Genomic DNA, 15,596 nt, shown 5'->3' with positions numbered 1-15,596 from the left:
AGGGTAGATTGAAGGGGGTAACAGTGGGGTTGGGGAGCCTGTCCAGCAGTTGGGCAGGACCCAAGAAAGCACAGAATTGGAACATGCAGGCCTGTGGGGAAAGGAGGGAAGAGGTAGGATAGATGAGAACAAAAATGGACATTGGAACTGGGCTAAGGAGTGAGGTCAGGGGGAAGGATCAGGCATGGAGGTGGTTTCAGGAAATGTTGAGAATAATAAATAACACTTCTTATCTCAATTAGTCCTTATAGGAAGCTATGAAGTAGGCCTTATCCTCTGCCTACCTCCTTTTACTTATCTGTAAAATGGAGATAAAAATAGTTTCTTATCATAGGGTTTCTGTGAGAAATGAGTTGATACATGTAGAGCACTTAGCACCTTGCTTGGTAAGTGTCTGTGCTCTGTGTTTGGACAATGTACTTATCCCAGGTTTTGTTGTTTACCTTTGTAGTGGGAGTTACATATTGCAAAAGTTTGAGTGAATGAATCCACATAAGTGCTGAGACAGAGCCTGGCACATGCTATTTAACTATTTGCATCCTCATTATTACCCCAATTTAATAGAGAAAGGAACTGAAGTTCAGAGAAGGCAGTCTGATTCAAGATTGATCTACTACTCTATTTTCTCTCTTCCAAATATGGACTCTGTGCCCTATTTTCTTCCTTCAGGAGGAGATGAACGGTTGGCTAGAGGCTGTAGCTGCCTCAGTGACAGAACATGCAGAGATTGCACGCTGGGGCCAGACACTACCCACAACGTCCTCCACAGACGAGGGCAACCCCAAGCGCGAGGGAGGGGAGCGCAGAGCCAGCGGGCGCCGGAAGTGACTCTCCTACCCTCAGGACCTGACAAGTCTCCCCGCCCCTCCTCTCTGCACTGTGGGCACAAAGACACTTTCTCTTCCGCAAGGGCAGGGCCAGGGTCCCTAGTTCCAGCACTGCGGACGCGCCACGATGGGCACTGGAAAGGAGGGGATTTCTCCTGCACCCCAAAATGTGGTGGGGGGATTGCTACCCCTATAGCCATATCTCGGCCCCTTCCCGCTCAACATCCCTACCCCAGGTGCTGGGGCTCCATTATTTTTATGCAATAACTGAGCTTGGTGGGGGCGGATAGGGGGCCAGTTGAGCCAAACCCCCTGCCCCTATCTGCAGATCCTGCCCCAAGAAGCTGGGGTGGTGGGGGCGATAATTCCTGGCCTCCTCTCCGCCCTAAGGATGGGCACGGGGGCGCTGGTGAGGTCCCCTGGACCATCCAGGGTGCTAGGGGGTGGGGAGGGGACAGTCCCTCCCTGCCTTTACCTCACTTCCAATGCTGCCTTGATCTCTGTCTGGGAGGGGGGAGTGAAGGGCCCTAGCCCCTTCACTCTGTCGCCTCAGAGCCATGCGGTTAATTCTTTAGTTTATTTTTGCAAAACGTCGACCTCCCCCTCCCCCCGCCCCGCATCCGCGAAGGCTTTTAACGGGAGGGGCGTCAAAGCTCAAAATTGTCTTCCTCTCTCCTCCCCCCTCCACTGTAAATGACACTTCACGAGGGGAGGGGTGAGGGGAAGCCCTCCCCCCCTGCATGCTTCTGGCTGGAGCACCTCCCTGGGACTTGGGGGAACTGGGTTGTGGGCAGCCCCCCATGGCCGCCTGGAGAAGCCGCTGGGGCCCGGGGGTGTGGGACGGTGTGGCGGGCGCACACTGTATGTACCTATAATAAACCCTTTGGCTTTGACGGTCTATGCTGGTTTGTTTGCATTTCTTGGGCTGCCCCCGTGAGGATGGAAGGATGGGCAGGTGTCGGGGTTGGGAGTGGGATTCAGAGAACATCAAGATGTACCCTGTGGTATGGGTTAATTTTGGATTCTAAATATATGCACATGGACAAGTCACCTAGTACCATACCTAAAATGGGCCGAAGAAGTAACTCAACTTCCCCGAAGGAACTGCCCTGCCCGCCCTGGCCCTGTCAAAAGCCAGGAAAGGCCGGTTCCTTTAAGGAGGCGAAGAACTTAGCTGCGATGAGCAAGCTCTTTGTCCAATCGCCAGTGTCTCGGGGAGTCTCCGGTCCAATGAAGACGCGGTGAGGGCGGGGTTTAGGTACACACCCGGAAGTGGGCGCAGGCCTTCTGGCTCGCCGGGGGCCATGGCTGCGGTGGCTACTGCCGCCGAGGGGGTCCCGGCTCGCGGGGCTCCTGGGGAAGTGATTCATCTGAATGTGGGAGGCAAGAGGTGAGTGTGGGAAACTCCTTTAGGCCTCACCCTTGGCAGCTGGGCGCGTGGTGGGAGTACCCGCCTCTCCTGGGGGGAATCCCTGTCCATCAAGAGTTGCTCCGCCCTCTGCTGGAGGCGAGGAGCCTGGAAAAACACCTGGGAGACGGGAGGACCCACTGGATTTGGCGCGAGTCCGCACGGTTCCTCGCTCCCTCACCGTCGTCGTGTCTTGCGTCCACTTACCTTACCCGCTTAGATTCAGTACCTCTCGCCAGACTCTCACCTGGATCCCAGACTCCTTCTTCTCCAGGTGAACGGGAGAGCGAGTTTGGGGCAGGTTGGAAGGGGAAGTTGTGGAGAGCCCTAATTGCCACCGCTCAATCACCTCCCCTCCCGGGCCCCTGACACCTGCTTTGTTTCCCCTTCCTGTAGTCTTCTGAGCGGGCGCATCTCAACTCTGAAAGATGAGACCGGAGCGGTGAGTAGGGCAAGAGCTGAAATGGGGTGGCCTACTGGAGGAGGAACAGGACCCCCACTCAGTTTTGCTCTTTGTCTTGTCCATCCTTTGTCCCCCTTTCCCACAGATCTTCATCGACAGGGACCCCACCGTCTTTGCCCCAATCCTCAACTTTCTGCGCACCAAAGAGCTGGATCCCAGGTCGGTGTGAATAACAGGGAGTTCCCCCGCCGTCTAGGCCTCTTATGAAGTCTTTTGTCCCTTTCAGAGTGTTCACTTAAGCTCCATTCTATTAGAATGGAGTCTTGATCAGGTTTAAATTGCTTTTTATTTAGCATTCCCCCAACACACCCACACATTTTCACCACCCATATCTTTGCTCCTTAGAATCTTGATCCTGTCAAAATTAGCTACCCTTCATCATTCTCTATACCATTTCTGAAAACTTCCTCTTAAAAATTCTCAGCCCTGCTGGGCTGGTACACACCAGCACACCTGTAATCCCAGTGGCCAGAGAGGCTGAGGCAGGAGGATCACAAGTTCAAAGCCAGCCTCAGCCACTTAGCAAGGGGCTAAGCAATGAGCCCCCATCTCTAAATAAAATACAAAATAAGGATGGGGATGTGACTCAATGGTCAAGTGCCCATGGTACCAAAAAAAAAAAAAAAGAGAAGAGAAAAAAAAAATCCAGGCACAATGGTGCCTGCCTGTAATCTCAGCAGCTGGGGACCCTGAGGCAGGAGCATCAAAAGTACAAAGCCAGGTTCATAAACTTAGCGAGACCCTGTCTCAAAATAAAAAATATAAAGGGATGGGGATGTGGCTTAGTGGTTAAGTGCTCCCGAGTTCAATTATCGGTATTAAAGACAAAACAAACAAACAAAATAAAAAATTCTGCCCATTCCCATGCCCCAGACCCTGATCTTTAGTCAATTCTACTACTCAGGGGTGTCCACGGTTCCAGCCTGCTCCATGAAGCCCAGTTCTATGGACTCACTCCACTGGGTAAGTGGGGACCCCCAGTTAGCATCCTCATTGTATGGAAAACCAGCCTTTACTGAAGCTTCCTAAATTCTCCCTGCCCTTGATACTCTCTCCTGCAAGAGGGTTGGATTAGAGCTGAGAGCATTAGATTTATCCCTGGCTCTGAGGGGAGTGTTCTGCAGAGAAGGAGGTAAAGAGGGGTCAAAGGGGTCTGCCTTCATACCCTACAAGTCCCAGCTTTGAGTTCTTCCATTGCAGTTCGTCGTCTGCAGCTGAGGGAGGAATTGGATCGATCTTCTTGTGGAAATGTTCTCTTCAATGGTTATCTGCCTCCGCCAGGTGTGCACTCCCAATGGATGGAGGGAAGAGGGGGTGGCCTAAAGACTACATTTCCCACAAGTCTAGCCCTTGGGTACTGTTCTGTGATCTTTAGACATGATGGGAGTTGTTATTTCTGTATCAGATGCTTGGGCTGATTCTTGGAAAGGAAATAGGAAACAGCAATTTCCTGAAGACAATGGGCCAGTTAGTTATCCTAAACTCCGAAACCTGTGTTAGAGCCTGATGGGTTTTGTAGTCCAGGCTTGATTTCCTTGTGGGAAACTTTGAAAGAACTAGGGTCTTTGGCATAGAGTGGAGAGCAACATTAAAGGGGCCACTAGAATCCCCAGGAGACCTAAATCAGCCAGTCTACCTGTTGTGAAAATTGTGCTCAGAGGTTGTTGGGAACTTTAATCTACTAGGCTTTGCTGGCAGATTGGCAGAAGGAATAGAGTGGGGAAATTTAAATATATGTGTTTTATTTTCCTGTCCTTAGTCAATATCTACTACTTTCATGAAATTTGCTGAATGTAAGATTTATACTATTATTTTCCTTGGTTTGTCTTCATTTTCAAAAATATCATTTTAAACAGAAGCTTTATAGCACTACTTTTATACCATCAATAACAAGGCAGACAGGAAAATAAAACCCAAACATAGCAGCATCATTAGATTCCGGGTAGATGCTGGTGCCTGCCAGAGGTGCAGCTTTCTGTTTATTAGGAGGAAGATTAGCAAATATTGAAGAGGTGTTAGTATCACAACAGCACCAAACTGAGCTTGCTCTGTGATGGGCTCAAGGACACTGAAAAATAAGTAACCCACTGTGAGGCTCAGTGGCATTGAATGGCTTGTCCCAGCACCAGGATACTGTGCTCCATATGTAGGGAAACCGGTATGTGTGAGAGTTCAAGTGCTTGTAGCCTGAAAGCCATGATTTCAATTACTGTCACTCTGCCACTTACCCCCACTCTAGTGTTCCCAGTGAAACGGAGAAACAGGCACAGCCTGGTAGGGCCCCAGCAGTTGGGGGGACGCCCGGCCCCTGTTCGACGGAGCAACACGATGCCCCCCAACCTGGGCAATGCAGGGCTGCTGGGTCGGATGCTGGAGGAGAAAGCCCCTCCCTCCCCCTCAGGTGAGTTTCTGTCTTCTGGGAGCTCAGGAAAGCTGGTAGGCTCCTGGGAGGCCCTGTGACCTGCTCTGATCCTTCTCTTCCCCCCCCCCCAAGGGCAACCAGAAGAGCCGGGGATGGTACGCCTCGTGTGTGGACACCACAGCTGGATTGCGGTGGCCTATACCCAGTTCCTTGTCTGCTATAGGTGCTGAGAGGGGGGGGTGGCCAGGAGGCTCTGAGCACTGTGGATGGACAATCAGGGCTGGCGGTGAGGATCAATGACGTCCTTCCAATCCTACAGGCTGAAGGAAGCATCTGGCTGGCAGCTGGTGTTTTCCAGCCCCCGTCTGGATTGGCCCATCGAACGCCTGGCACTCACAGCCCGTGTGCCTGGTGGGGCTTTGGGTGAACATGACAAGATGGTGGCCGCAGCCACTGGCAGTGAGATCCTGCTGTGGGCTCTGCAGGCAGAAGGTGGTGGCTCTGAGATAGGTATGACCCCAGACCTTTTCTAGAACCCCCTGCCCTGTGGAATTCGGTGGCCTGTTACAAATTCTCCAACCCATAAGAATGCTCTGTTTGATATGTTTGCTCCATTGAGTAACCTACCCCTTCAGCATTCCATGTCCTCTTGAAATTCCTTGGCCTATTCAGAAAATCCACCACTTGTAATTCTCTTCTCCATTAGAGCCTCTGCCCTGTTAGATCTCTTTGCTGTGTTGGAATGCTGCATGACACTAGACTCTCCTGTTTGAGCCTGTTTGAGTCTGTGTGGCTGAGAACCTCTGACTTTTTAGACCCGTCTTTCCCCCTGAAACAATCCTCATAAGAATCCCCTGTCACCACCAGAGGTTTTTGCTTTGTTGGAAATCTCAGTATGTTAGAAGTCCACACCTCCCGGGAGTCCCACATCCATCACAAATCCCCTGTGACTCCTGCTGGAATCTCCTACCCTGTGAGGATTCCGTGGCCCAGTGGAATCTTCTGGCACCTTGTGTTGCTGCTGCCATTCTCCTCCCCGCTGAAGTCCTCCTTTCCCCCCACAGGGGTCTTCCACTTGGGGGTGCCTGTGGAGGCCTTGTTCTTCGTGGGGAACCAGCTCATCGCCACAAGCCACACAGGGCGCATCGGGGTGTGGAATGCTGTCACCAAGCACTGGCAGGTTAGAGTTCTGACCAGTCCCCTTCCCAAGTGTCCAGACTGTATCGACTCAGGGTGTGGTTCTTCTCTGCCCCACTGTCCCTGGAGAGAGGCAGAAAACCCAGTGGTGGGCCAGAGCCTGCAGGTGTCTGATAAAGGCCTGTGGAGCATCGAGGAGGGGAGACAGAGCTCGCACGAAGGCTGGATGGTTTTGGAAAGGAGAGGGGGTTCTCTGGGCGCTGGATGGGGAAGGAGGTGCTGGGAGGTGATGTAGGAGGCAGGAACCCAGAGAGAGACATGCGAACATCTGTCACTCTGCACTCACCCCAGGCCAGGTCCAAAATGTTTTAAAACAAAAAAATCTGCAGCCAGGCATGGTGGCACATGCCTGGGATCCTGGTGGCTGGGGAGACTGAGGCAGGAGGATCCCAAGTTCAAAGCCAACCTCAGCAACTTAGCGAGACCCTGCCTCTAAATAAAATATGAAAAAGGGCTGGGGATGTAGCTCAGTGGTTAAGTGTCCCTGGGTTCAATCCCCACTACTAAAAAAACAAAAAACAACAACAACAACAACAACAAAAAACCCTCAAAACAACAAACCTGCAGTTTTTTTTTTTTTTTTTTTTTTGTCCTACAAAACTGAGTGCTTGGGAGGCAGAGGAGACAGAGAAACAAATAGAAACAGAAAGTCAGAAAGTGGGCACAGAGGAAAGCCAGGACTAAATGACTGAGGGGACAGGGGACATAGAGACACAGGGGGGATGGATTATAATCAGGAATAGAGAGTAGAAGAGAGGCCAGGAGACACTCAGGGACAGAGGCATGAAAGGGAGTCACAGGAAGAGCCAGAGGAAGGTGGGCAGAGAGAGGCTGGGAGAAGTGGGCCGTGGGGCCCGGGTAGGTTCTGGGGAGGAGGGAGGGCCGGCACAGCCCTGCATCCCTGCGCTGCCTGGCCCCAGGTTCAGGAGGTGCAGCCCATCACGAGCTACGATGCAGCCGGCTCCTTCCTCCTCCTGGGATGCAGCAACGGCTCCATCTACTACGTGGGTGAGCAGAGGCAGCCCTGGATGTGGGAGGGCAGGGCCAGACCAGGCACCCACAAACAAACCCACCCTCTGCCCATTCCAGATGTGCAGAAGTTCCCCCTGCGCATGAAGGACAATGACCTCCTTGTCAGCGAGCTCTACCGGGACCCTGCAGAGGATGGGGTCACTGCCCTCAGTGTCTACCTCACGCCCAAAACCAGTAAGCTCTGACCAGCTTCCACCCTGCCATTTCCAGCCAGGCCCAGCCTGCAGCTCTCTCCCAGCTTGTCTAATATGTCATGAGATTTATCAGAAGGAGGGACAGATTCGGTTCTCATTTAGTCATTCAACAAACATTTCCAATAAGCAGTATTCCAGGTGCTGAACCGGCCTGCCTCTCTGCCAGAAGCACAGTGGACCACTGGCCATTCATCTTTGTATTTCTTTTCCATCTCTGATCAGGGCATGTTGTGCATGTTCATAAAACCAAGAGGATGCATGTTTTATAGTGGACAAATCCAAGTTTTTATTTAGGACAGTTTTTTTTTTTTTTTTTGGAACCCGGGTCACTTAACCACTGAGTTATATCCCCAGCCCCTTTTTTCTACTATTTATTTATTTATTTTTGAGTACCAGTGATTGAACTCAGGGGCACTCAACCCTTGAGTCCCATACACATATCTTGTATGTGCATTTTATTTAGAGACAGTGTCTTGATGAGTTGCTCAGGGACTCACTGAGTTGCTGAGGCTGACTTTGAACTCTCGATCCTCCTGCCTCAGCCTCCCGAGCTGCTGGGATTACAGGTGTGCGCCACCGTGCCTGGCTTATTTTGTTTTCTTGATGTTAAATGTAGAAAAAAGGTAGACTTTAGTTTTCAGACAATTTGCATACCACAAAATTCACCTTTTTTTGGCAGAGCTAGAGATCAAACCCAGGGATTTGCTAGGCAAGCACTCTACTGAGTTACACCCCCAGCCAAATTCACCATTTTGAAGTGCACAATTCAGTGTGTTTTAGTATATTTAGAAAGTTGTGTGACCGTCACCACCATTCGATTCCAGAACTCACCAGTCCTCCCTCCTGACAGCCCTGGACACCACTTATCTACTCTCTGTTCCTATGGATTTGCTCATTCTGGACATTCCATGTAAATGGCACGAATCCTGCAGTACGTGACCTTCTGTATCTGGCATTTCTCACTTAGCATAGTGGTTATTTTTTAAATGGTTTGTGCTTTCTGATCTTCACCTACCCCAGGTTGCAAATTGAATTTTGCATCTTGGGTAAAAAGGGTCTCACTTAGTTGCCTAGGCTGGCCTTGAACTTGCAATCTTCCTGGCTCAGCCTCCGTCGTAGCTGGGATTACAGGTGTGGGCAACCCTGGCCTGGCCTGCCCAAGGTTTGATGCCTATCTAGGTTACTGTGTGTAACACTAATCCACGGCCAGTGGGTATAAAATGAATGTGAAATATGGAAACCACGTTCCTTAACTTGGTTCATTAAGTTTCCGAGGCTCTCAAAATGGAAAGTCGGCTGCAGCCGGAGTCCTCAGACTCACTGGGCCACATTCTCGTGGCTGTCTGTCTGCCTGTTCTGCCCCTTTCTCCGATGCCATCTCTGTTTTTCTGTCTCCATCTCTGTAACCCTCCATGTGATTCCTTCGCAGTCCCCACGCCTCTCTTTCCCCACCTCTCTTCCCTCTTCTACGGGCTCCGTCTCTGTCCCTGGGTCTCTGCTCTGTGCCTTTGGCTCCTGGTGCCTCCGTCACCCACACCAGCTCACCACTTCGCCCTCTCCCTTCTGGCTTTGGCTCTGTTCTGTGCCGTGTCTTTCTCTCTGCCCTGATTTCTGTCTCTCCATGACATGGGGCCTCTCTTTGTCCTTGGCTTCTCACCAGGTGACAGTGGAAACTGGATTGAGATCGCCTATGGCACTAGCTCAGGGGGAGTACGGGTCATCGTGCAGCACCCTGAGACGGTGGGTTCAGGGCCCCAGCTCTTCCAGACCTTCACTGTGCACCGCAGCCCCGTCACCAAAATCATGCTGTCAGAGAAGCACCTCATCTCAGGTGGGTCTCCCCGCAGGTGACCTGCGACAGCTCAGGTGGGAGTATGAAGCCGGGAAGCTAAGGATTTCCGTGGGAGGGGGATGCTGTGCAGGGGAGAACCCACCTGGGAGGGTGATTGCAGAAGTGATAGAAGACTGTTAAGGAACCGGCCTGAGAGGGAGTGAATTTCTAGAAGGTGAGGAAAGAACTCATCAGCTGAATAAGCATTTATTGAGTACCTACTGTGTGCCAGGCATAGGGGATACAGTGACGAACAAGACAGACCAAGTCTCTGCCCTTGGGAAGTTAACATTGCAGTGGGGATGGCACAGGAGATAAATAAGTAAACATGTAGCTGGGTTTAGCTCATTGTTGGAGTTTTTGCCTGGCATGCCTAAGGCCCTGGGTTCTATCCCCAACACTGCTAAATAAGGAAAGAAAACCAGGCATGGTGGCTCAGCTACTCCAGGGGCCTGAGGCAAGGCAATCTCGAACTCAAGGCCAGCCTGGGCAAAGTAGTAAGACCCTATCTCAAAAAAATAGAAACAAAACTAAATAGTAACAAATAGGCACTGGGTGACGAAAAGGGCCATGAATAAAAATGAGGTGGTAGCCAGGTGCAGGGGCACACACCTGTAATCCGGCTACTGGGGAGCCTGGGGCAGGAGGATCACAAGTTTGAGGCCATCCTAGACAACTTAGCAAAACTCTGTCTCAAAATAAAAAGGGCTGGGGATGTTGCTCCGTGGTGGAGTGCGCCTGGGTTCATTCCCCAGTGTCACCAAAAAGCAAGGTGAAGTGGTATGTGGCTATAAAATGTCAACCTAAATAAAACAGAGTCTTCAAAGAATAATGAGAGGAATAGCAGAGAATTGCAATGGGAACGCGTGGCCTAGTGAACTCTGGGCACATTCCAAGAAGTGCAGCAAGGGGGCCCCGGCTCCTCCACCATACTGGGGATTGAGCCCGGGGTGCCCGACCATTGACTGTACTTCCAACCTTACTAAGCTGCTGAGGCTGGCCTTGAACATGTGATCCTCCTGCCTCGCCTCCGGAGTTCCTGGGGTTGGCAGAGTCTTTGTGATGGTTACTGTCAGGCAGTCGGCCATAGGAACCCTTCCTTCACGGCCTCCCAGCTTTATTTACTCTTGTGTTAGAGTCGACCCAGGGACTCCGTTTTCACTCGGATAACTTCCACGTTTCCTTCACAAGAGCACAGGGGTTGTGGAGAGGGATGGGTCAGGCAGGGCCTGTCCGAGGAAGAAGGACCTTTGAGCAAACTTGAGGGGATGAGCAGTGCAAAGCAGCAGGGGCAAGCATTCCAGGCAGAGGGAACAGGCATTGCAAAGACTGAGGTGGGAGGATGTTTGATGTGTCTGAGGAAGAGCAGGGAGCCCCTGGGCCTGCGGTGGGGTAAGCAACAAGGGAAATGCGAGATGAGGGCAGAGAGGTGACAGGCAGCAGCCAGGCGGGGGGACGGGGGAACCCCTGAGCAGAGGAGGGAGGTGGCTGACTTAGGTGTTCCCAGGCTGTTTCTGACTGCATGTGGGAGAAGACTGTGGGGACAGAATTGGAACAGGGAGCCCAGGGAGGGGGCTGCTGTGATGGTCCAGCAGGAGATGAGACAGACAGGACCAGGGTGAAGGCTGTGGACAGGGTGACTAACATGAGATTAGGCTCTGGAACCATTTTTGAGAAAGAGCCAGCAGAATTTTTGGCCATTTGGAATTCTGGGGAGAGAAGGAAAGAATGAGGAGAGGGCTGGATCCTGGCAACTCTGCAGGGCTCATCCTGGGGCTCAGGAAGGCTGGGCAGGGTTGACACCACAGCCAGCCCTGACCTTCCATGACCGGTCTCCGCAGTCTGTGCCGACAACAATCACGTGCGGACGTGGTCTGTGACGCGATTCCGAGGCATGATCTCCACCCAGCCCGGCTCCACCCCACTCGCATCCTTCAAGATCCTGGCGCTAGAGTCAGCCGATGGGCACGGTGGCTGCAGTGCTGGCAACGATATCGGTGCCTACTGACCCCTGGCCCCCTCCCCACTAATGTGCTGGGCCCAGTGGGCTCCCACTGACCCACTTACCTGACCCGCCAGCTGACCTGGTCAGCTTCCACTCCATTGATTGCTGACCCCCATTGACCTCTACTGAGTTGCACCTGACCCCTCTCGACCTTCGTTGACTCCTCTGTCATCCCCATTGATTCCCATTGCCAGCCACCTGGCCCAGGACCCCTCGTGGACCTAAACTCTACCCCCTCCACCAGACCCTGGCCAACCCAGGAGCCTGAGGGTGGGGCCAGGTCTGGGAGGGTGTTCCACAGCGGGAAGGGGCAGAGCCTTAGGGTCTGGAGGCCCAGGGGGCCCTGGCCAGCCCTGCCCCTGCTTCTGCCTGTCCAGGCCCCTACGGTGAGCGGGACGACCAGCAGGTGTTCATCCAGAAGGTGGTGCCCAATGCCAGTCAGCTCTTTGTGCGTCTTTCATCCACTGGGCAGCGGTGAGACTGGTCCGCCAAATGGGGAGGTGGTCGGGGGGGGGGAGGACAAGGTGCAGCTGGGTCTTGGAGGCCAGAAAGCGGTCCTAGCCAAGGGACATGGAAGGAGTGAAGGCTGGCAGGGCGAACGGCCCAGTGGACTTGGCGACAGGAGGGATGAAAGGCGCGAAAGGCCTGGGGGAGGCGAAGCTGGAGGACTCTCAGGCCAGTGCAAGGGTGGGACGGGGTGGGCAGAGTCGTGGCTGGACGGGGCCCAGGAAGCTGTAGGAGCCCAGAGCTCTGCTCACTCTGGCCTGGAGGGTGGCTTGAAGAGAGGACTCTGAGCAGGAGAGAGGAAAGAAGGGCAGGAGAGTGTGCCCGGCGAGGAAGCAGGAGGGCAAGGACTGAGTAGACCCAGAGGCCAAAGGCCAGGGGCCTGAGGGGGGGTGGGCGGCAGGAGAGGGCAGGTCTTGTCTGTCATGTGGAAGAGCCCAGGCGTCCTCCGGGTGTAGGAGCGTCCCAGGGACCTGAGGGCCAGCAGGAGTCGCCTCAGAGGCCAAGACCCAGGTGCCTGGTGCAAGAGGGAGGAGGCAGGTGTGGAGAGATGCCAGGTGGCAGCGGGTAGCAGGTGGGGGAGGCCTCTAGATGAGGCTTGAAGAGGGGAACAGGGACAAGCAGCAGATCTGGGGAGATTCTGAGGCGCAGTGGGCATCATGGTGAGTGGACAGGGCCGGGGTGTCCAAGAGGCCGCTGGTGCTCAAGGAAAACATGGATTGGCAGCCACAAGGCTTAGGGGTGGTGATTGGAGGGGCAGGAACTGAAGCTATGTGGTGAGGCACCTGGGAAAGGGATGCGGGGACAAGGGACCCAGCTGGGTTCTGACTGCAGGGTTAACCGCTCACCCCCTTACACCCCCTTAGCGTGTGCTCGGTGCGCTCAGTGGACGGCTCACCCACCACCGCCTTCACCGTGCTGGAGTGTGAGGGCTCCCGGCGGCTGGGCTCCCGGCCCCGGCGCTACCTGCTCACTGGCCAAGCCAACGGCAGCCTGGCCATGTGGGACCTGACCACCGCCATGGACGGCCTTGGCCAGGCCCCTGGTACTCGCCACCCTACCCCAAACCCAGCTAGCCCTCTCCCGCCCAGGCCGTCTGGAACCTTCCTGGGCATGCTCCTTGCCCACGCCCTTGCCCTCTGGCCCCCTGCCTTCTCCTTTGACCCCTTTTCCCACCCGCCAACCCCTCCATGCCCTTCCCTCAGCCGCTGACCCTGCCCCTCAGTCTCTGTGCCCTCCCACCTGTCCAGCCCTGGTGCTCGCAGTGTGGCCCTGCCCCTTGCCCCCCAGGCCCTGTCTCCCCTGAACCCTGCGTCCTTGCCCCTCAGCAGGTGGCCTGACAGAGGAGGAGCTGATGGGTCAGCTGGAGCAGTGCGAGCTGGCCCCCCTGGCTTCCTCTCGGGGCTCTCTGCCCAGCGCCTCGCCCCGGGCCTCCCTCTCCAGGTAGCTGCAGTGAGGGAGGGGACAGCGGGGAGGCCTGGGGGGCCACTGCCGGGTGCCGGCCCTCACTCTCCCACCCCTCAGTCTACACTCAGCCTCCAGCAACACCTCCCTGTCTGGCCGCCGCGGGAGCCCAAGCCCCCCGCAGGCAGAGGTGCGGCGCCGTGGGGGCAGCTTCGTGGAACGCTGCCAGGAACTCGTGCGGAGTGCCCCAGAGCCCCGCCGGCCACCAACACCAGCCCCTCGGCCCTCCACGGGGCTTGGGCCTCCCCTGACGCCTCCGAAGAAGAATCTCAATGAAACTTCCTTTTGAACACAACTGCCACGGTGCCTTTGGATACCCTGGCCCTGGGGAACTCAGGTGCCTCCTCCTGGCTTTCTGTGGGAGCCCTGGGTTCAGGGCCAGGTCCTCCTCAGAGTGGTCACTGTTACTAGGTCCCAATCTTCCCTGCTTTTCTGGAAGCCAAAGCTGTCCTTTCCAATAAAGTCCTCAGTGCCAAATCCTTGTTTGCATTCTTGGTGGGTTTTGGGATCCCCAGGAACAGGGTGAAAGAGAGGGAGCCCTGATCAATTTCCTGAGTGTAAACAGAACAATCTGCCTCTCCCGATTTCAGCAAAAAAGGGAATGTATTGACTTAAGTATTGGCTTCAGGCATGGCTGGATCCAGGGATTCAGAATGTCTTTCTGTCTCTTGCCTTTACTTTCCTCTGGGATGCATCATCTTCAGTCAGGTCCTCTGTCTCTCTCTGGGGCAAGATGATTCCATGAAGAAGCTCCTAAGCATTTCTCTCTCTCTCTCTCTCTCTCTCTCTCTCTCTCTCTCTCTCTCTCTCTCTCTCTCTCTCATGAGTCAGAATCATAGGATAGATTCTTATTGGTTGAATTGAATCAGATAAGTATTCCCAAGTCAATCACCCTGGCCAGTGTGAGGAAGGGCTGCTGTTGTCCCAGCTTGGGTCACGAACCCTCATGAGCTAGGAGGTGAGATCAGCCCCATGTAAGCAGAGCAGAGAAGCAGTTCCTGAAAAGAGAATTAGGGCAATGTTACTTCAGAAAAGGAAGGATGGGTAAAGGCAGTCAGAAACACTGATGGCAGCTGTCATTGCTGTGTCCTTAACATTCGTACCCCAGATCTCGACACTCCAAACATCTTGTCCAACATCCCTGGATGCCCAGTCCCTTTCCTGTGTGGAGACAGTTTTAGCTCAATCTAGCCTGATGTTTTGAATTTTCCCTCCAAAATCTTACCTGTTCCTCTGGTCACATCCAAAGGGAGGTTTTCTGCATCTTAAAGAGGAGAGAAAGTGGGCCAGACTAGGAGCAAGGAATTTTAGAATATGCTAATCCAGAATTTCTGGAATATTAGGGTTTCTGAAACATACTGGAGAGAGGTCTAGAATGCTAGGGAATCTAGAACCTAGGGTTATCCTGGAGTGCTAGTGGATTAGCAATATTAGGGTTCTCGACTGCAGATCAGGGAACTAGACTGGTGATGCTTCTGACAAAAAGACCTGGAAGAAAGTCAATGATTCTAGAATAGGAAAGTATCAAGAAATGCCTGTGACTCTCCACTAGTAGAAATATTTCACTTGGATTCTAGCATGCTATGAATTATTATAGGATACAGAAAAAAGTCTGAATTAATAGGGCATCTTGAGAATGGGAGAGGCTGTGGACCGTTAAGCCTTCCACAGCATTAGAGGGTTTGTTTGCATTCCAGGAAATCTCTATGGCATGAGTTTCTAGATTGTCAGAGAATTTAGAACACAAAGGGAGACCTAAAAGGTGAGTGATTCTAAAACCTGAGTGTTCCAGAATGCCTATGCATCTCAAGGTCAACTTTGTTGTTGTTGTTGTTGCTGTTGTTGTTTTCATGGGCCAGGATATTCAAAACACTGGGAGATGTTTGAATGTTAGGAATTTCTTGAGTGTGGGTGTGGGGGGGGGGGCTTAGAATGTCAGGGAATATCAAATGATGTTTGCAGGTCTAGAATATTGAGGTCATTTTTCCCATGCCAGGGAACTCTTGTTTTTCTGGAATGCTCATGATTCTAGAAGTAATAGAGCTATGGAGTGTGGTCAAATATAGAACACTGAAGAGTTTTTTTGGTTTTTGTTTTAATCTAATATTAGGAATAAAACAGTGTGTGGATAGGAAGAAGCTTCTGGAATGCCAGGGATATCCAACTTTGAGGACTTCTAAAGGGTTGAGATCAGATCAGGATCCAGGGACAATATAGACACAAACCCAGGAGCTAGTGAGAGATTGGGAAACGGGGACTCCAAAATCTGGGGGGAAGGGAAGCTGATTCCATCCCCGGAAGTTGCAGTG

General features: G+C 53.0%; 2 protein-coding genes across 7 annotated transcripts in view; both read left to right on the top strand.

The window, feature by feature from the left end:
* Sptbn4 (spectrin beta, non-erythrocytic 4) overlaps nt 1-1,725 on the top strand; it is a 74,040-nt gene extending 72,315 nt beyond the window's left edge. For 5 of the 6 annotated variants that reach the window (XM_078032054.1, XM_078032053.1, XM_078032057.1 and 2 more), the window contains one exon: nt 670-1,725. In XM_078032054.1, the coding sequence (XP_077888180.1) occupies nt 670-828 (159 nt within the window). In that variant the 3' untranslated portion in view covers nt 829-1,725. The remainder of the gene's footprint in view (nt 1-669) is intronic. The other variant, XR_013430776.1, reaches the window with a different exon arrangement.
* Nucleotides 1,726-2,065: 340 nt separating this feature from the next.
* Nucleotides 2,066-13,764, top strand: Shkbp1 (SH3KBP1 binding protein 1). The gene is made up of 18 exons (XM_005336439.5): nt 2,066-2,217; nt 2,456-2,509; nt 2,632-2,677; nt 2,784-2,857; nt 3,603-3,661; nt 3,899-3,979; nt 4,938-5,099; nt 5,193-5,283; nt 5,380-5,570; nt 6,125-6,240; nt 7,178-7,265; nt 7,347-7,463; nt 9,144-9,314; nt 11,156-11,311; nt 11,697-11,793; nt 12,690-12,868; nt 13,152-13,266; nt 13,348-13,764. Exons 1-18 carry the CDS (start codon nt 2,132-2,134, stop codon nt 13,574-13,576), a joined length of 2,112 nt encoding a protein of 703 aa, XP_005336496.2. The 5' UTR covers nt 2,066-2,131; the 3' UTR covers nt 13,577-13,764.
* The last annotated feature ends 1,832 nt before the right edge of the window (nt 13,765-15,596 follow it).

This window comes from Ictidomys tridecemlineatus, chromosome 15 (genome assembly GCF_052094955.1).
Source record: "Ictidomys tridecemlineatus isolate mIctTri1 chromosome 15, mIctTri1.hap1, whole genome shotgun sequence".
Lineage (NCBI taxonomy): Eukaryota > Metazoa > Chordata > Mammalia > Rodentia > Sciuridae > Ictidomys > Ictidomys tridecemlineatus.
This window is presented reverse-complemented; position numbering and strand designations above follow the sequence as displayed.

Bases quoted from the DNA above. Each gene is read 5' to 3' on its own strand.
- Shkbp1 (XM_005336439.5), top strand. From the start codon at position 2,132: ATGGCTGCGGTGGCTACTGCCGCCGAGGGGGTCCCGGCTCGCGGGGCT. The intron at 2,218-2,455 runs GTGAGTGTGGGA...TTACCCGCTTAG, and splicing joins CTGAATGTGGGAGGCAAGAG to ATTCAGTACCTCTCGCCAGA. The intron at 5,100-5,192 runs GTGAGTTTCTGT...CCCCCCCCCAAG, and splicing joins AGCCCCTCCCTCCCCCTCAG to GGCAACCAGAAGAGCCGGGG.